This window comes from Mobula birostris, chromosome 21 (assembly GCF_030028105.1).
Source record: "Mobula birostris isolate sMobBir1 chromosome 21, sMobBir1.hap1, whole genome shotgun sequence".
NCBI lineage: Eukaryota > Metazoa > Chordata > Chondrichthyes > Myliobatiformes > Myliobatidae > Mobula > Mobula birostris.
In genome coordinates, this window is record NC_092390.1 from 7,872,012 (window position 1) to 7,892,617 (window position 20,606).

Here is a 20,606-nt window from a genome sequence, read left to right on the forward strand (position 1 = left end):
AACCACCTCCACGTGGGAGAATGATGGGCCGGATTATGCCGCAGTTAATATCCTGCAGCGCACCTTCCAACCCGCAACTTCAAAAGCAATAGCAACGGTGCAGAAATAAGGTTCTCATCTGATGTAAACAGAGAATATAAGAAGATTACAGACAATAACGAGATCTCAAGCTCAACTGAGAGCCAACTGGGATTGATTCTCGGTCTCTATCGCATAACGTGAAATCCGTCAACAAACCACCTGAGGTCAGTTACCAAGTTCCAAGCACAACCTTTACAAACCCAAAGAATATCCACTACAGAGACCCCACAGATCACCCATTGCTTGGTCCCTTGAAGTCACCCATACACAAGACAGTGCCCAGTATATAACCCTTGTGTGTGTGATAGGAACAGATTACAGGTACAGACACCAGGTGTAACATGGAGATAACCTGTACCAGAGAATGCCCAGTATATAACCCCTGAGTAAAACATTCATTACTTCACAGAAAACACTGCAATTCATCTCCTGTACTCCTGCTATATGGTGTCTGAGACGTAACCACAGTAAAATTCCAGCCGCTCACCCTGGCAACTCAATACAAAAAGGTAGCACTTTACCTTCTATCTGTATTGTCCTTCTGGGAATACTATCAAATTCCATGGTGTGCGTCACCGGGAACAAGCATGCTCCAAGTATTAAAGGCAGGAAGAGGTGCACTCCGCCGTCACGGCCGCTCACTTTGGGCATGGCGTCGCGGGTAATCCTGCTGACGTTGGGTACTGAGAGATAAGGCAAAGGGGCAAGCCGGCTACTCCTCCTCGGGCATCTAGCGGTCATGTTTTCCAAAGAGATTTTCCACGATGCTCAGCCATAGGGGCGTAATTTCTGTGGGAGTAAGGATTAAACACATCAAAGCCCTGTTTATCACTGCACGTGTCAAAGCATCAACCAGAAACACCGAATGGGTCAACAGTGCATATCGCATAGAACATAGAACAGTACAGGCCCTTCAGCCCACGATGTTGTGCTAACCTTTTAACCTACTCTAAAATCAATCTAACCCTTCCCTCCCACATTGCCCTCCATTTTTCTTTCATGCATGTGCCTATCTAAGAGTCTCTTAAATGTCCCTAATGTATCTGCCTCGACCAGACACACACCACTCCATGTGAAAAGCCTACCTCTGACATCACTGAACTTCAAAAACCTTCATATTATGCCCCCTGATGTTAGCCGTTTCCTCCCTCTCTGACTGCTCACTCGATCTATGCCTCTTATCAACTTGTACACCTCTGTCAGGTCATCTCTCATCTTCCTCCATCCAAGGAGAAAAGCCTTAGCTCGCTCAACCTATCCCTATAAGAAATTTCTCTGGTCCTGGTGAACCTCCTCTGCATCCTCTCTAAAGCTTCCAGATCCTTCCTATAATGCAGGAATCCCTAACCTGGGCTCCATGGACCTTGCTTAATGGTTTTGCTCCATAGTATTAAAAGGGTGGGTACCTCTGCTATAATGGAAGGACCAGGATTAAACACAACGCTCCAAGTGTGGTCTAACCAGAGTTTTATAGAGCTACAACATTACCTTGGGGTTCCTGAACCTAATCCCCCAACCAATGAAGGCCAACACACCGTACACCTTCTTAACCACCCTATCAACTTGTGGGGCAACTTTAAGGGATCTATGGACGTGAACCCCAAGACCCCGCTGTTCCTCCACACTGCTAAGAAACCTGCCGTTATGATGTGATACCTCTCCTCCAATGCTCCAGGTTCATAAGTGCCCGCGTTGATCTGGTTAGGTGCCGCATAAAAGAGCCTCTGGCGCCTAAGGGAGAAGAACTGAGCCGTGAAGGACGGTGGGTTGCTCACGGTCAGGGTGACATTCCCCGGCACCTACACTGGGGAACAGACTCACGGTTCTGTGGCTGGACCACACAGAGCGAAGATAAACAGAGATGACACAGGGGGTCGAGCAGCATCTGTGAAAGGAAAGGAATTGTCAATGTTTCAGGTTTAGAACCAAAGAGTCTACAATTCCTTTCCTCTCACGTTTGCTCCACGACCCAATGAGCCATCCAGAAGATTGTTATTTGCTTTAGATTCCAGTACCAGCAGTCCCTTGTGTCTTCTATCTCCACTCAACCTTTGTCGTTATGAAAGTTCTTCGAATGGGATTCTCAGACAAAACGAAGACTCTTGCATAAATTGATCAAGACTCAACACATCGACTACTCTTTCAAATGTTCACCATTGTTAAAATTACATAAAGCAGAGCTTTGGTTCTGTTATTGTTGAGTTTTCATTGTGTCTACGATTTTTAAATAACTCAGTAAACCCCTGTTGTGACAGACCCTTTGCAAAGAGCTTTGCCTATCAGCTCCGCGATGCGTGATGTGCAGTCAGATCAAAAATGTCCTGATTTATTTTGGAAATAAATCCTGGCAGATCAAATAAGATATTGGAGCAAAAGACAATGGAAATGCAGTCAGGCGGGCGAAGAAATAGCACAAGAACAAAGACAAAGTGAGAGGCAAACATACAGAAAGAGAGAGAGAGAGAGAGAGAGAAATAGAGAAACAGAGAGATGGGAGAGAGGGAAACAGGTAAATTGTGACAGAGGGCAGGTGGAAGCAGAGGGGCAATAAATGAAGGGCCAATTGGAAAGATTGAGGAAGACAGAGAATCTACGGAGAGAGCAGATTCTGGCAGAAAGCGAAGAAAGAATTGGATAAATGAAGGGGGAGATAGAGATACATGAGGGGGACTGAGAGACACAGATTAAAAAGTGCATGCTGACTTCAGTTCAAATGAGCTCACTTGTACCAGAGGACAGCGCACTCCCAGAAGCCAAGTGAACGGCAAAGGGCTTGTGCTGGACAGAGAGAGGAAAACCGACAGAAAGACAAGAGAACCACAAGCAAAACACAGAAGGAACAGACACGCTCTAGTCAATTCCCTGCTTCTCAATAACAAACAGCAAACCATAACAGCTAATGGAAAATTCTGCAGCCATGAATGGCCCGGCACAGGGGAATCGGGAGTCTCAGAGAAACAGAAAGCTATAAATGTTATACCTCAATAAATTATTCAGCTCGGGTTCATTATTCAGTCAACACAGTGTTGGAATGCCATCGCTGAGGGGAGAATGATTGGGGCAAACACTTCAAAACACATGGCATACAGAAGAGCTCGAACCGTTACACGGAGCTACAGACTATCAATAGCCAGCACATAGGCAGCTAAAAGCAAATTTGTCTCCATTTGAAATTCATCTCACCAAATTATTCTCTATTAAAAGTTGTTGAAATCTCTCCTGGTGTGGCAAGGCATTAATAACTGCGTGCAAAAAACATCACTTACACATCCACTGGTGCTCCGTTTTGGATTGGAATTTAGCAAACAGGCCATTAGCAGCTGCTGATGTGGGCCTTTGTTCCAGGATTACCTAAATCTAATGCGCACATTTTAATCAAAAAATATTGCTTCTTCTTTTAAAAACCCAATTCCAAGTATTCGTCCGCAGTTGCTGTGCTAATTCCCATCTCAACTAATTTCCTTCTTTGTTCCCAGAAGCTGAGGAATGCAGAAGTGCAGAATAAAATTTGCATCCTCTGAATTGCTGTTTCTACATTTCCGGTCTTCAGGGAATTATTTTATTCCTCAAGATGATGACAAGGCGATGTAAATCTTCCTCTGAGAAGCGCACACAAAACGCGGTAGGAGGTCGTCAAGCCAGGTTGCATCTGTGGTGGTCAATGTTTTGGGACAAGACCCTTCATCAGAACTGGAAAGAAAGGGGGAAGAGGTCAGAATGAGATGGGGGGAAGGGAGGAAGAAGTACAAGGCGGCAGGGGACAGGTGAGACCGGGGCAGGGGGAGGGGTGAAGTTGATTGGTGAAAGAGGCACAGGGCTGGAGGAGAGGGCAGGACCGCAGAAGAGGTGGATAGGGGGCGGAGCACCAGAGGCAGATGATGGGCAGGTAAAAAGAGGAAGTGTGAAAGGGAAACAAGAATGGGGAATGGGGAATGGGGTGGGAGTAAATACCGGAAGTTCAAAAAATTGAGTTTCATGCCAACAGGTTGGAGGGGAGGCCATGGACTGACAGGGCAGAATGGGAATGGGAAGTAGAATTGAAATGGTTGGCTGCTGGGAGATCCCACATTTTGTGGTAGATGGAGAGAAGGCGCTTGGCGAAGTGGTCTCCCAATCTACGTCGGGTCTCACCAATATACAGGAGGCCACACCAGGAGCACCGGATACAGTAGGTGACCACAACAGACTCACAGGTGAAGTGTCGCCTCACCTGGAAGGACTGTTTGGGGCGCTGAATGGTGGTGAGGTGATGGGGCAGGTGTGGCACTTGTTCCACTTGCAAGGGCAACAGCCAAAGAAGAGGTGGGGAGGTTGGGGAGGTGGAGGAATACAGGCTGGCAGGTGATAGGGGAGACCAGGTGAAGGTGGGTGGGTGGGGAATGAGCGATGAAGTAAGAAGCTGGCAGGTGATAGGGGAGACCAGGTGAAGGTGGGTGGGTGGGGAATGAGGGATGAAGTAGGAAGCTGGCAGGTGATAGGAGAGACCAGGTGAAGGTGGGTGGGTGGGGAATGAGGAATGAAGTAGGAAGCTGGCAGGTGATAGGAGAGACCAGGTGAAGGTGGGTGGGTGGGGAGTGAGGAATGAAGTAGGAAGCTGGCAGGTGATAGGAGAGACCAGGTGAAGGTGGGTGGGTGGGGAATGAGGGATGAAGTAAGAAGCTGGCAGGTGATAGGTGGAAGAGGGAAAGGGCTGAAGAAGAGGAATCTGACAGGAGGGGAGAGTGGACCATGGGAGAAAGGAGAAAGAAGAAGGTCACTAGAGGGAGGTGATGGGCAGGTAAAGAGAAGAGAAGGAATTCAGAAAGGAGAAGAGAAACAGAAAGAAGCTGGGGTGGGAGAAATTACCAGGTTAACAAAACCGATGTTCATGCCATCCGGTTGGAGGCTACCCAGACAGAAAATGAAGTGCTTCTCCTCCAGCCTGAGTGTGGTCTCATCATGCCATAGAGGGTAGCCATGGCTCGATGATGGAAAGGGAGTGGGAGGTCAAAATTAAAATGGTTGGCTATTGGGAAGCCCGCCTTTTGCAGCGGAGGGAGTAAATGACCAGAAATCAAAGCTCCTGCCATCAGGTTGGAGGCTACCCAAACAGAATACGAGGTCCTGCTCCTCCACCCTGAGAAGCACTTGGCACCATCGAAGGGTCAGTGGAGAGGGGAACAGAGGCAGTGCTGCGGGTTGCAACCTGAACTGGAGCACTGGCACAATCAGCAGCAGGAGAGAGGTGTGTGGAGTTTCATGCTCAGAGTATTATGGGTAAGGGTGATGAACTTAGAGCACGGATGTGTACATGGAACTATGGTGCAGTGGCCATAACAGAGACTTGGTTGAGAGAGGGACAGGGGAGGGTGTTTAATACCCCAGGCGTTTCAATGTTTTAGACAGGAGAGAGAGGGAAGTAAAAAGGAAGGAGGAGAGGATGTAATACAGGACTCATCCATTAGGTCTATATAGGTTAAAAGGGTACAATCACTCTAATGGGGTTGTACTTCAGACCCCCACCCACCGCCCCCACCTCCCGATAGCCTCCAGGACTAAAGAACACATATGCAAACAAGAGAGAATCTGCAGATACTGGAAATCCGTGGCAACACACAGAAAATGCTGGAGGAACTCAGCAGGCCAGGCAGCATCATTGGAAAAAAAGTACAGTCGATGTGTTTCGGGCTGAAACCCCGGCCTGCTGAGTTCCTCCAGCATTTTGTGTGTGTTGTTATAACAGATATGCAAGCAGATTAAGGTGTAAAATTAATAGGGCTGTTGTCACAGGGGACCTAAACTTCCCTAATATAAACTGGGATCTTGTTAGTGCAGGAGATCATTTGATTACTAATTTAGTTCTGGGCCGAAGAGCCTGTTTCTGTGTTGTTCTATAATCTAACGCCAGTCTGGGAACACAACAGTAGTTTCAGACACCGCCAGGAAAGTAACGCTCAGTCCCTGAATGTCATCCACCTGAAACATTCACCCCATTTCTCTCCCCGTAGATGCTGCCTGACCTCCCAAGTACTTCCAGAGGCCTGCTTGGTAATGGCCCTTCTGCTGTGTTAGCACAGTGGTTCACGTGCTGTGTTACAGTACCAGTGGTCACTGTTCAATTCTGTCTGGAGTTTGCATGTTCTCCCCTTGACCGTGTGGGTTTCCTCTGGTGCTCTGGTTTCCTCCCACACTCCAAAGTTGTACTGTACAGAGTAGTGGTGTGGGCGTACTGTGTTGGCACGGCAACACTTGCAAGCTGTCCTCAGTACATCCCCAGATTGTGTTGGTCATTGATACCAACACTGTATGTTTCAATGTGTCAATATACATCTGATAAATAAAGCTAATCTTTTTTTATCTAATGTTTTCTGTCGTTCATTCTTTCAGGGTTTTCTTCTGTTTTGTGGCTGTCTGTGAAGAGTAAGAATTTCAGGTGATATACTGTGTGCATTCTCTGATATTAAATGGAACCACTAAACACCCATCCATTGAAATCAATTAAAGGGACATGCAGTAGCCTGAATGGTGGGAGTGCAGGTTAGCAAGAGTTTGACTTCATCTCAAGGATAAGATAACTAGCAGTCATTTCCCTCACAACGGTGGCATCTATCATTTCAAACCCTCACTATCTGGGACAAGCCCCTTTCTCGTTTAGGGAGGAGGTACAGGAGCCTAAAGACACACACTCAATATATTAGGCACAGCTTTCCCCTCCGCATCACATCCTGAGCAGCCCTATTCTATTTTGCTCCCTTTGCACGATTTATTTATTTCCTATTGTAGCCAATATGTCTTTAATATATTGCACCATACCACTGCTGCATTACAACAAATTTCATGATGTATCTTAGGGAAAATAAACGAGATTTTAATATTGATTTTATAGCTGATTCACACTAGAAATGAAAAGGGCTTTACTCAATTAGAGTAGAAATCTTTAGATGGTAGGTCCCACAAGGAAATCCCTTTCTAAATATGGAGACACATGAAGGAAATTCATGTAAATAATCTCACAATCCTAGAGATCAGCAGGGAAGAACAGGCATAATCCCAAAAGATTACTTACTCCCTCATGGAAACACTGACACAGTCTCAGGGAACCCCAGGGAAACGATGGCACGTTCCCGGAGATTCCTGAGGAAATATTGGCATGGTTCCTGGCATATCCATGACTCTATTGGAACAGAGTTTGAAGAAACATTGCACGTCCAGGAATTTGTGGAATTGCTGGCACCTCGCAGAGAGACTGCAGAGTAAATCAACCAAACAAAGTAGATTTATTATCAAAGAATGTACTATAACATTATACAGCTTGACATTTGTTTGCTTACGGGCACCCACGGAGCAAAAAACCAGAAGAACCCAATTAAAAGAAAAAAAAGACAATAACCACTGCCGAGATAGAGGAAGAAAACACCTATCATACAAGTGACAGCATTCCGAACCAGAACGGCTCCAGAGATCCACCACCCAGAGCAGCAAGAGTAAGCCCAAGCCTCGATCTCCATTTCACCATATTAGCGGGATAAACACGCAGAGACAGCCACTGGAGAGGGGAATGAACATCGCGGGAGAGCGAGTGAAATCAGCCTGACCCTTGCCCCCGCACTCAGGCTTTCCAGACCATCTGCGCTGCCGTTTAAATTGTCCAAGCATCGAGTGGTGCCTTGCTCTAGGACCCGAATCCCAGCGCAGCGACACACCCAGACCTCGGCCCAGCCCGAAGCCGTTCTCGATCTCACCAAACAAGCTCGGCGCTCGGAACGATCCAACCTCGCGCCCAGGGTTGGGTGGACGGGCACCAAAAAGGTTCCGCAATGACTCCTCTCCAAATTGTTCACTCCAGCAGCGACAACGATCCCAACTCCATCTGCAACCACGGCCCGAACACATGGCGTCCAGCTTTGCGACGTGCCTACACGGCTCACCCTTCAAATCAGCTTCGCCACGCTTTCTTCTTCAATGTTTGCAGTGACGGCGACCACTATTTACCCTTTCCTTGTAAGTGCCAGCAAGTGAGGTGTCACTGGAGGGACACCCACTCCACCCCACCCTCCAACTGTTACTAGTGTCACTCACCCTTGGGTGCCCACACCCCACAACTCCACACAGAAAGCAGCCAAGGTCAGGATGGAATTATGAGATAGCAGCCCCACTAACTGCACAACTCTTCAACAGGGAGCAGACAAGCCCGCACCCCAACAATCAGTAAACTTTCAGAACTGAAAGGTCAGGTAAATCAAATCACACCTCAGATGTGAGGGCGTACAGGAGTGAGGTATACCAGCTAGTTGAGTGGTGTCACAGCAACAATCTTGTACTCAATGCCAGTAAGACCAAAGAGCTGATTGTGGACTTTAGGAAGGGTAAGATGAGGGAACACAAACCAATGGATCAGAAATAGAGAGAGTGGGCAATTTCATGCCTGGGTGTCAATATCTCTGAGGACCTAAGCTGGACCCAACATATCAATGCAGCTACAAAGAAGGCACGACAACGGCTATATTTCATTAGGAGTTTGAGGAGATTTGGTATGTCACCTAAAACACTCGCAATTTCTGCAGAAGTACCATGGACAGCATTCTAACTGGCTGCATCACCATTTTGTACGGTGGGGGGGAGCTACTGCACAGGATCGAAGTAAGCTGCAGAAGTTATAAACTTAGTCAGCCCCATCACGGGCACTAGGCTCCATAGTATCCAGGACATCTTCAAGGAACGATGCCTCAAAAAGGCAGCGTCCATCATTAAGGACCCCCATTACCCAGGACATGCCCTCTTCTCATTCCTACCATCAGGTAGGAGGTACAGAAGCCTGAAGGCACACACTCAGCGACTCAGGAACAGCTTCTTCCCCTCTGCCATCCGATTTCTGAATGGGCATTGAACCCATGAACACTACCTCACTACCTTATTATTTCTGTTTTTGCACTACTAATTTAATTCAACTATTTAATATTTATATACTTACTGTAATGCACATTTTTTTCCTATTATTATATATTGCATTGTACTGCTGCTACAAAGTTAACAAATTTCATGACATATGCAGTTAATATACCGGGGAGTAATTTCTGGATTGCGGCCTGTGCCGCACACCAGTGAGGGTGAAAACAGTGATTTGGTAGATTACTGTGTGGCTGAGAAGCTGGTGCAGGGGGCAGGGCTTCGGGTTCTTGGGTCATTAGGGATTTCTTCTGGGAGAGGTATGACCTGTTGAAAAGTGACGGGTTGCAAATGAACCTGAGGGGCTTGTCATCAGTTTGTCATTGAGCCTCTAGGGGATCAGCTGTACTGGATTGGGTGTTATGTAATGAACCAGAAGTGATTAGGGAGTCAGTGGCAGTGGATGTGGAGAGGATGTTTCAAGTAGTGGGGACTCTAGGAGCGGAAGGCACAGTCACAGAATACAAAGACGTCCCTTTAGAACAGAGATGAGGAGGAATTTCTTTAGCCAGAGGGTGATGAATCTGTGGAATTCATTATCACAGAGGGCTGTGGAGGCCTAGTTATTGGGTATACTTAAAGCAATATATTTAAATTTGAAACTTGGTATATTTAAATTGGATAAAGTTTAAAGTTAGAATTGGGCATATTTAAAGTAGATTAGTAAGAGTGTAAAAGGCTACAGGGAGAAGGGATGAGAATGGGGTTGAGAGGGATAATAAGTCAGTAATAATCCAAAAGTGGGGCAGACTCAAAGGACCGAATGGCCAAATTTTGTTCCTAGGTCTCATAGTCTAAGATTGCATCACGGCTCAATTCTGGTCGCCTCACTACAGGAAGGATGTGGAAACCATAGCAAGGGTGCAGAGGAGATTTACAAGGATGTTGCCTGGATTGGGGAGCATGCCTTATGAGAATAAGTTGAGTGAACTCGGCCTTTTCTCCTTGGAGCGACAGAGGATGAGAGGTGACCTGATAGAGGTGTACGAGATAATGAGAGGCATCGATCATGTGGATAGTCTGAGGCTTTTCCCCAGGGCTGAGATGGCTAGCGTGAGAGGGCACAGTTTTAAGGTACTTGGAAGTAGATACAGAGGAGATGTCAGGGGTAAGTTTTTTACGCTGAGAGTGGTGAGTGCGTAGAATGGGCTGCCAGCAGCAGTGGTGGAGGCAGAAATGATAGGGTCTTTTAAGAGACTCCTGGACAGGTAGATGGAGCTCAGAAAAATAAAAGGCTATGGGTAATTTCTAAGGTAAGGACATGTTCGGCACAGCTTTGTGGGCTGAAGGGCCTGTATTGTGCTGTAGGTTTTCTATGTTTCTAAAGCCAACAGAAGAGACAATCAAGACATTCACAATCTGTTCAGCTATTTATCACATGTAAACACGTCCAATTCACTCACTGGGTTAGTTCCAGACCTCAAGGCCTGCTGCACTGACAGACAAATGCTGCATCCCTCTTCTCACCGTACATACTCCATAGTTGAAGCTGAGCAACCAGCTTATCTACCCTTGGAGATAGTAACCGAGAGAAGAATGATAACCAAGTCACTTGGATAACAACACAAGATTCCTTCACATGCATCAAAACAAGAGTTTCACACACAAAATACTGGAGGAATTTAGCAGATCAGGCAGCATCTATGGAGAGGAATAAACAACAATGTTTCAAGCCAAGCCCCTCAGACTGAATGGCCTTGGCCCAAAACATCAGCTTTTATTCCTCTCCACAGATGCTGCCTAACCCGTTGAGTTCCTCTATCACCTCCTGCGAGTTGTGGGAGATGAGTACCCAACGGTCTCCCTGATGACTACATCTACAGGAAATGCACCCAGTCTCAGCTCCTGACTGACCACGTCAAGGAACTGAAACTGTAGCCGGATGTACTCAGAGTTATCCGGGAGGTTGAAAACTTCACAGGTGAGTCTTTTACTGAGGTGGTCACACCCAGTGTGCAAGCTTTGGATACTTTGGGTGACCACCAGGAGAAGTCGGGGGAGTAAGCAGTCAGTGCAGGGCTCCCCTGTGGTCATTCCCTTCAGCACAAGTATACCCCTGGCGCGGGAGGGGAGGGGGAATGACCTGTCAGGGCACCGCAGCCACAGCCTGGCCACTGGCACTCTGGCTGGCTCTGAGGCTCAGTGGGGAAGGCAGGGCCGTAGAGATAGGAGACTAGGAGACACAATAGCTAGTTGGACAGACAGGAGATTCTGTGACCATGAAGGAGACAACAGGATGGTGTGTTGCCTCCCAGATGCTTGGGTCCAGGATGTCTCAGAGCGGCTGCAGAAGATTCCCAAGGTGGGGGAAGATGAGCAGCCAGAGATTGTGGGGCACATTTATAGAAAGGGGGAAAGAGATCTTGCGCAGAGGGTATGGGGAGTTAGAGAAAAGGCTGACGAATAGGACCGCCAAGGTAGTAATCTCTAGATTACTCCCAGTGACACGTGTCAGTCATGGCAGGAACAGGCTGATGGTACAGATGAATGAGTGACTGTGGAACTGGTGCAGGGGTAGGGTTTTGGGTTTCTGGATCAATGGGATCCCTTCTGGGAAAGCTATGACCTCTACAAAAAGGATAGGTTACAACTGAACCTGAGGGGAACCAATATCCTTGCAGGAGGGTCTGCTAAAGCTGTTGAGGAAGGTCCAAACCAAGTTGGCAGGGGGATGGGAAACTGGGTGATAGGGCTGAGGATGGGGCAGCTGTAAATAGATTGACACAGTGTGTAATGACACCGTGAGGATGGACAGGCAGATGATGGGGCAAAATTGCTGTCAGTGGGATGGAGCAAATTGTAACATGGGGCCAAAATCAAAAATGATGATGCATGTAGGGTTGAAGATGCTACATTTGAAAGCACACAGCATACAGAATAAAGTAGATGATCTTGTCGTGCAGTTAGAGATTGGCAGGTATGACACTGAGACGTGGCTGAAAGAAAATCAGAGTGGGAACTTAACATCCAACAATAGGCATCGTATCAAAAGGACAGGCAGGTAGGAAGCGGGGATGCGAGGTGCAGGGGCTCTGTTGCTAAAAATTTAAATCAAATCCTTAGAAAGAGGTGACATAGGATCGGAGGATGTAGAATCCTTGTGGGTGGAGTTAAGAGACGGTAAGGGTAAAAAGAACTTGAGATGGTAAGTTATATACAGTAGTAGCCAGGATATGGGGTATAAATTACAACGGGAGGTAGAAAAGGCATGGAAAAAGTGCAACCAATAAGCAAGCAGATTGGCAAAAACAGGTGGGCAAAATATGGAGGGAATCTGTAGAATGCCTACCAGCTGGCTTTTTGGAGCAGCCTGTGGCTGAGCCCAGTAGGGGAAAGGCAATTCTGGATTGAGTGATGCATAATGAACCAGATTTGATTTGGAAGCTTAAGATAAAGGAATCCTTGAGAGGCAGTGATCATAACATGATAGAACTCACCCCACAGTTTGAGAGGGAGAAGATAAAGTCAGATGTATCAGTATTACAGTGGAGTGAAGGGAATTACAGAGGCATGAGAGAGGAGACCGCAAAAGTTGATTGGAAGAGGACGATGGCAGAACAGCAATGGCTGGTGTTTCTGGGGGTATTTTGGAAGGCTCAGGATAGATATATCCCAAAGATGAAGAAGTATGTTAAAAGGAGAATGAGGCAACTGTGGATGTCAAAGGAAGTCAAACCCACATAAAAGCAGAAGAGAAGGCATATAATATAGCAAAAATTAATGAGAACGCAGAGGACTGGGAAGCTTTTGAAACTAAAAAATCATTAGAGAAAAGATGAAATATTAAGGTAAGTTAGCCAAAAAATATTTTAAAAGATAGATACCACCATTTTTCAGTAAACGAGAGGCAACAGTGGATATTAGACTGCTGGAAGACAACGCTGGAGAGATAGTACTGTCAGATTAACTTAATAAGTATTTTACATTGGCATTCACAGTGGAAGACAGCAGAAATTCGAGCATGTCAGGAGGCAGAAATGAGTGCAGCTGCTATTACTAAGGAGAAGGTGCCCGGGATGGTGAAAGGTCTGAAGGTAGGACAGTCACTTGGACCAGATGGACTACACACCAGGGTTCTGAAAGGTAGCTGAGAAGATCGTGAAGGCATTTGTAATAATATTTCCAGAAGTCTGGAAAATTGCAAATGTCACTCCACTCTTTAAGAAGGGAGAGAGGCAGAAGAAAAGAAGGAAATGATAAGCCAGTTACCCTGACCTCAGTGGTTGGGAAGACATTGAAGTCTATTTTTAAGGATGACGTTCGGGGTACTAGGAGACACATGATAATGTAGGCCAAAGCATGGTTTCCTTAGGGGGAAATCTTGCCTGACAAATTTGTTGGAATTCTTTGAGGAAGTAATCGACAAAGGAGAGTCAGTGGATGTTGTTTATTTGGATTTTCATAATTTGATAAGGTGCCACACATGAGACTGCTTCAGAAGATAAGAGCCCATGGTATTACAGGAGAGATACTAGCATGGATAGACGATTGGCTGATTGGTAAGAGGCAAAGAGTCAGAATGAAGGTGGCCTATTGTGGTTGGCTGTTGGTGACGTGGTGTTTCACGGGGACCACTCATTTTCACGTTGTATGTCAACAATTTAGTTGATGGACTTGATGGCTTTGTTGCCAAGTTTGCGGACGATACGAAGATTGGTGGAGGAGCAGGTAGTGTTGAGGAAGTAGAGAGTCTACAGGAGAACTTGGACAGTTTAGGATAATGGGCAGTGTTGGGAAGAGTATGGTCATGCACTTTGACAGAAGAAGAAGTAAAAGCATCCACTATTTTCTAAGCAGTGAGAAAACTAGAAAATCAGCGGTGCAAAGGGACTTGGGAGTCTTTGTGCAGGATTCCCTACAGATTAACTTGCAGGTTGAGTCAGGAAGGCAAATGCAATGATAGCAACCATTTTGAAAGAACTAAAACATAAGAGCAAGGATGCGATGCTGAGGTTTTATAAGGCATTGGTCTGACCACACTTGGAGAAGATTGGGTCCCTTATCTAAAAGATGTGCTGGCATTGGAAAGGGCCCAGATGATGTTCATGAGAATGATTCTGGGAATGAAAGGGTTAACATATGAGGAGTGTTCGATGGCTCTGGGGCCTGTACTTGCTGAAGTTTAGAAGGCTGAAGGAGGATCTCATTGAAACCTGATGAATATTGAAAGGCCTAGATAGAGTGGATGAGGGGAGGATGTTTCTCATAGCGGGTGAGTCTCGGACCACAAAGCACAGACTCACAATAGAGGGACCTCCATTTAGAATAGAGTTAAGAAGGAATTTCTTTAGCCAGTGGGTGGTGCATCTATGAAATTGATTGTTGTGGAAGCCAAGTCACTGAGTGCATTTAAAGCAGAGGTTGATGGGTTCTTGGTGAGTCATGGCACCAAAGGTACATGTTGAAGGCAGAAGGATGCGGTTCAGAGGGATAATAAATCAGCCATGATAGAATGGCAGAGCAAACTCGATTGGCCAAGTGGCCTAATTCTGCTCCTATGTCTTATGGTTTTTCTTTGTGCATGTTACTCTGGATTTCCAGCACCTACAGAATCTCTTCTGTATATGAGACCAGAGTTTAGTCTGAAATCTTACCCAAGCCTTTCCAATGAGGTATGAATGCCAACTTAACCTTTTGAGCCCATGTTCTCTCACAGAGCTGAGCAGGAAAACTTCACTTCATCAGGCAGGTTCCTTGGGTGCTGAGTTTGTTTTGTGAGGAGCAATTACAAATATTTGGCCAATGCTCTCTTGAAGTTAGCAGAATGAGTGGAGATCCTATTAGAAGGAGAATGATGGGTCACACACAAGGAAATGGTTCTCAAGGCTGGGATGGGGTAGTTAGGTTCTAATTTCTCCAAATACAGTTAACAGCCATGTTAGAGCAGTTCTGCGGGTGGGAATACGTGCTGAAGTAAAAGTTGTATTGAATGATAGAGTAAGCACAAGGGGAAGAATGACCTACTCTCATTTCTATTAATGTTCTCCTGACCTAGAAGTTGTCAGCCAAGCTGGCAAAGACACCAATGCTCCTCTTCCTGCCCAACTCACCTGTTTTTTTTAAATCTCCAAGCAGCCTCATAGCTGTAGAGTAATATATTATGGCTGCAGTTTACCAGGTCAGGGGGAGGAAGAAGGAGCAAAGGGACCTTCCTCAATAACTCAACCCAAAAACGATGCTCTTATGCGGGTATATTTTATTTTAAAGTTTAGCTTTATTTTTGTCACGCACATCGAAACACATAGTGAAATACATTGCTTTACATCAATGACGAACGTCGTCCGAGGATTATACTGGGAGCGGCCCTCAGTTGACACATTTCCAGCAGCAACACAGCATGCCTACAATTTACTAACCCCAATCCGTTTGTCTTTGGAAGCAGGCACCTAGAGGAAACCCGGTCATGGGGAGAACGTCCTTACGGACGGTGGTAGGAACCAGACCCCAGTCAGTGACTGCTGACACCGTACTAACCGCTGCAGTACCACGTCACCAGGCTCACCCTCAATCGCCCTTCCAAGGGTCAGACGTTTACATTCCTGCACACTCCTTTCATGAGGGCAGCATCCATCACTGGGACCCTCACTATCCGGGAGATGCCCTCTTTTCATCGCGGAGGGGGTGCAGGAGCCTGAAGGCACACACTCAATGATTCAGTTACAGCTTCTTTCCTTCCTCCAACAGATTTATGGCCGATCCGCGAAACCGTGCACCCTACCTTATGATTCCTTTATTGTGAAACGACTTATGTTTTTGTAATTTATAGTAATTTTATGGGTTTGCACTGTAACAATGCCACAAAACAACAAATTTCACATCATATGGATGGGAGAACAATGGAGGGCTTTGTAGGAGGGAAGGGTTAGATTGATCTTGGAGTGGGTTAAAAGGTCAGCACAACATTATGGGCCGAAGGGCCTGAACTGCATTGCACTACTCCTTATAGGACGGTTCCTGGTAGGGTCACCCATGGCGGTAAGGTCAAGGGGGAGGTTCAGACAACGAGTGATCCAACCAAGACCAAAGTGGTGGAAGATGATGTCACATTACAACAGCAGGGAAGGCACAGGAAGGCTGCAGCAGTGAAGAGTTCCCAGTCATCTTGCATTCCATGCCACTGGACCGCGACCGTGTCGGCTGCCTGTGTGTCAACCTCCCCACGTTAAACAAGTTCACACACAGGCGTGTTCCAGTAATGGAATAACCCCTTGGGAGAACATCGTGCTCAATGAGTGACTACGCTACTATATAAGACAGTGATAATAAATGTAATTCTGGTTCTGCTGCTGTGAAAATCAAGAAGCAGCAACCAAACTTCACAAGAACTTTCAACAGTAGTTGCTCATTGTAAATGAGAATATTCCAAAGTTCCCAATGGTCCAGCGACACCGTCCCAACTTCATTTTGTTTGCCCTGTCATGACCTGCTCCCCAGACCCAATAACACCATGGTAACAACTATAAGCTTGCTTATGATCTAACCACTCATGAGGCTCTGTTCAGAGTTATTAATATTAATAGTCTCTCTCTCTCTCTCTCTCTCCACCCCCCCACCTCCCTCCCTCCCTCCCCCTCCCTCTCTCTCTCTCTCTCTAGGCCCAGGAGGGGTCACGTCCTGCAGCTTGCCAGGTCAGTGTGTGGGCTGGAGGTGGGAAGAAGGGCGGACAAGAGAAGGAATAGATCCTGCAAGTTATCAAAAACTTTGACAAACATCTATAGATGCACAGTGGTGAGTATACCAGCTGGCTGTGTGACGGCCTGGTACGGAAACACCAATGCCAAAGAATAGAAAAGGCTACAGAAAGTGGTGGATACAGCCCAGTCCATCTCAGGCAAAGCCCTCCCCACCACTGAGTACATTTACGTACAAGCAGCACTGCCACAAGAAAGCGGCATCCATCGTCAAAGAGCCCCCTCCCCACCACGCTGACCAGGCTCTCCTCTCGCTGCCACCAATGGGCCGGAGCTACAGAAGCCTTAGGTCCCACACCACCAGGCTCAGGAACAGCTAACCATCAGGCACCGTGCTGTACCTCAAAATAAGTACACACACACAAAGAAAAAGGTGACTAATGAATTTCCAAAGGTACAAAGTTCAAAATAAGTTTACTATCAAAGTACACATAGGTCATCATATACAATCCTGACATTCATTTTCATGGGGGCATGAACAGTAAATACAAAGAAACACAGTCAGTGAAAGGCCCCACACAAACAAGGACACGTCTACCCCTTGTAATCAGACTCTTCAAAGGATCTCTCAGACACTAAAAGGTGAACTTTTGATCTCCCAATCTATCTTATCGAGGCCCTTTCACTTTGTCTACCTGCTCTGGATCTATTCCAGAGCAGCAGGACGTTACTCTGCATTCAGCTTCCCTTTTATCTGCCTCGATGTACTGAAGTATGGGATGAGTTGTCTGGGTGGCAGTCAGACAAAATGTTTCTCACTGTACCTCCATACATGTGATACTGACAAGCCAACACCGACATTGCAAATGACCAGCTTCTCAGATCAAGTCCCTTTTGGAAAACACAAGGCTTAAAGTCCCACACCGATCCGTCCTCTATAATTACCTTATTTTCATCATGTTTGTAATGTAACATATTCTGCTGCTGCACAAATCTAATTTTCATGATGTTTATACCCCGAGTGTGTAGACCGTGATTTGAACTTGACCTGGGAGCTCACTCTTTCACAGGACTGTTCGTTCTACCCCTTCTCTTTCTCTGCAGCTTACAACTTGCTCGATTTGTACTTATCCTCAGTCCTAAAAGCTCATCAGGCTGAAATGTTAACTCGATTCCCCTCCCCGTGCACGCTGCCTGACTGGCTGAGTATTTATGTCATCCTGCTCTTTCAGCCGTTTGCACTGATACTCCAGGCTTTCTTTGGTAGGAAACTGAGAGAAGGTGTCCACTGTAGAACCCCAGTCTGTGGGTCTTACTGGCACGGCACATTACAGGAAGGAGATTATTACAGACACTAGGTAGATCTTCCATCTTCAGCACTCCAGACTTGAACATTTGCGAGTGAGCCCTCAGACATGACGTTATACCTCCAGATATGACTGTTATAAGCCAACTAACCCAACCAGCACCCACTCCCTCCTCCCAGGACCCATCTCCACCTACCCAGGACCAGCCTCACTTGCTCCAATCTTCATCCCAAACTCTGTTGTCCAGCTTCAAATTCTCACTTATCCTCCAACTTTTCACAATCTTCCACAACCCACCCCCCCCTCCAATCTCTGTAACCTCCTCCATCCTATCACGCCCTGGGTTAAGAGCATCCATCCATTTCTGGTCACTTGTTTGCACTGATATTGGTGACCGAGCTTTCAGCTGAGAAGGCCCCAGACCACATATTCCCTCTCCATTCCTCCAGCTCTCTTCCCTCCTTTGTTATTACAGACGTACTGTTAGCACAGACATACAACTTTGACCAAGGCATTTGTCACCATCCCTAACCCCTCTTTACGTGGCACATTGTCAGGTAAGGATGGTGCTTCTGCAGTGAAAGATCTCAACATATTTTTAACATACAGTTAGAGTCATACAGCAGAGAAACCAGTCTTCAGCCCGACCAGTGCAAGATGCTGCATTGCTAATGTCCCTTTCGACCTTTCCTATCCATCTGTCCGACCGAGCGTCTTTTAATTGCTGTTACTGAACCTGCCTCAACTACCTTCTCTGGCAGCTTGGTACATATACACAGCCCCCTCCAGATTTCTGTTGAATCTCTCCCCCTCACCGTAACCGAGGCCCTCCTGTTCTTGATTCCCCGGCCCTAGTAGAAAAAGAAATGGTGGCATTCTGTGAAAGGCCTGTATAGAGTGGATGTGGAGAGGTTGTTTCGAAAGTACAGCCCTTCAGGACAGAGGTGAGAAGGGATTTTTTTTCAGCCAGAGGGTGGTGGCTCTGTGGAATTCACCGCCACACACGGCTGTGGAGGCTGAGCCTTGGGTATACTTAAACTGTATTCAATAGGTCCTGGATTAGTAAAGGTGTCAACGCTCGCGGGGAGAAGGCAGAATGGGGTTGATGGGGATAATAAATTAGCCATGATCAAATGGTGAAGCAGACTTAATGGGCTGAGTGGTCCAACTCTGCTCCTGTCTCCTATGGTAAATCTCATCTGCACTCTTCCTAGCTTCAGTCCACCTTGGTGACAAACCGTGCCATGTAACTAAACGTTGACCACATTGAAATATCCTGGGCGTGATTGGTCAGGGGGGTGTTGAGTTTCCTGGGAGGTCCTGGCAAACCAGCAGAGACTTCCAGCATCCCCATCACCAGCCTCCTGCCCCTGCTGTCTGTGAGTGTGCTCAACACTGATTGCTGGAGATTTATTGTGAAGAACAACAAACAACTCCATTATTGTGATACATTGTGACTACCGGCGTAGTTAGACCATGAGGTGCTAACTTGGTGATGGGTTTTATAGCTGTAAACTGACTGGGAGTACTTAGCTGACGTGACAAATGTTTACCTCGTTGAGGAAAATCCTCTGTGAGCATTTTTCACGCCTCTGAACAGTAGCACTCCTGCAGAGGAAGGGGCAGTTTTCATACGCTGTCCCCAGCTCCCCTGCCGTTGGTGGGTATGAGTCTTACCTGTAGGCTCACGTCCCGTGATGGAACGGCAGTACAACTGCTTTACAGTGCCAGCGATTAGCGATCACCCATCGGGGTTCCACTCCTGCCACTGTCTGTAAGGAATTTGTACATTCCCCGCGTGACCACGCGGGTCTCCTCCAAGTGCCCCAGTTTCCTCCCACAGGTAGAGTTAGTAAGTTGTGGGCGTGCCATGTGGGCGCAGGAAGCGCGGCGACACTTGCAGGCCAGCGCAGTCCTTGCTGATTTGACTTGACACACACAAAATGCTGGAGGAACTCAGCAGGTCAGGCAGAATCTCTGGAAAATAGTAAATAGTCGACGGTTCGGACCGAGACTCTTCAACAGGACTAGAAAGGAAGGGGAGAAGTCAGGCTAAGAAGGTGGGGGCAGGGGAAGACGAAATACAAGGTGGCAGGTGATAGGTGAAGTAAGGATCTGAGAAGCTGATTGGTGAAAGAGATAACGGGCTGGAGGAGGGGAATCTGACAGGAGAGGACAGGAGACCATGGAAGAAAGGGAAAGCAGAGGAGCACCAGAGGGAGGCGATGCACAGATAAAGAGATATGGTGAGAGAGGGAAACGGGAATGCTGAAGGAGAGGTGGGGTGGATATTACCTGAAGTTCGAAAAATTGATGTTCATGCCATCAGGTTGGAAGCTAAGGTGTTGCTCCTACACCCTGAGGAATTTCTCATGTTTGTGATTTGATTTGATACAATCAACACTTTTCACTGGGAGTTTTGATACACATATGATAAATAAAGCTAATCTTAAAAAATAAAGAGACTGGTGTACGAATCCTTGAGAGTGCTTCACCATCAGACACACCGTCTTCTCCAGTAGACGACTGACTGCTCTCTCTCTCTCTCCGATAGAGGACCTGACTGCTCTCTCTCTCCGATAGAGGACCTGACTGCTCTCTCTCTCTCCGATACAGGACCTGACTGCTCTCTCTCTCCGATAGAGGACCTGACTGCTCTCTC

General features: G+C 46.8%; 1 protein-coding gene across 3 annotated transcripts in view; it reads right to left on the reverse strand.

Annotated features, from left to right (window-relative positions):
- LOC140185558 (semaphorin-4G-like) overlaps nt 1-20,606 on the reverse strand; it is a 202,379-nt gene that overhangs the window by 165,558 nt on the left and 16,215 nt on the right. Inside the window, exons 2-3 of one of the 3 annotated variants that reach the window (XM_072238898.1) lie at nt 1,738-1,966; nt 603-870 (exon numbers count right to left, since the gene is read on the reverse strand). In XM_072238898.1, the coding sequence (XP_072094999.1) occupies nt 603-822 (220 nt within the window). In that variant the 5' untranslated portion in view covers nt 823-870; nt 1,738-1,966. Of the gene's footprint in view, nt 1-602; nt 871-1,737; nt 1,967-3,347; nt 3,384-20,606 lie in introns of those variants that run through there. The other 2 variants (XM_072238899.1, XM_072238897.1) reach the window with 2 other exon arrangements.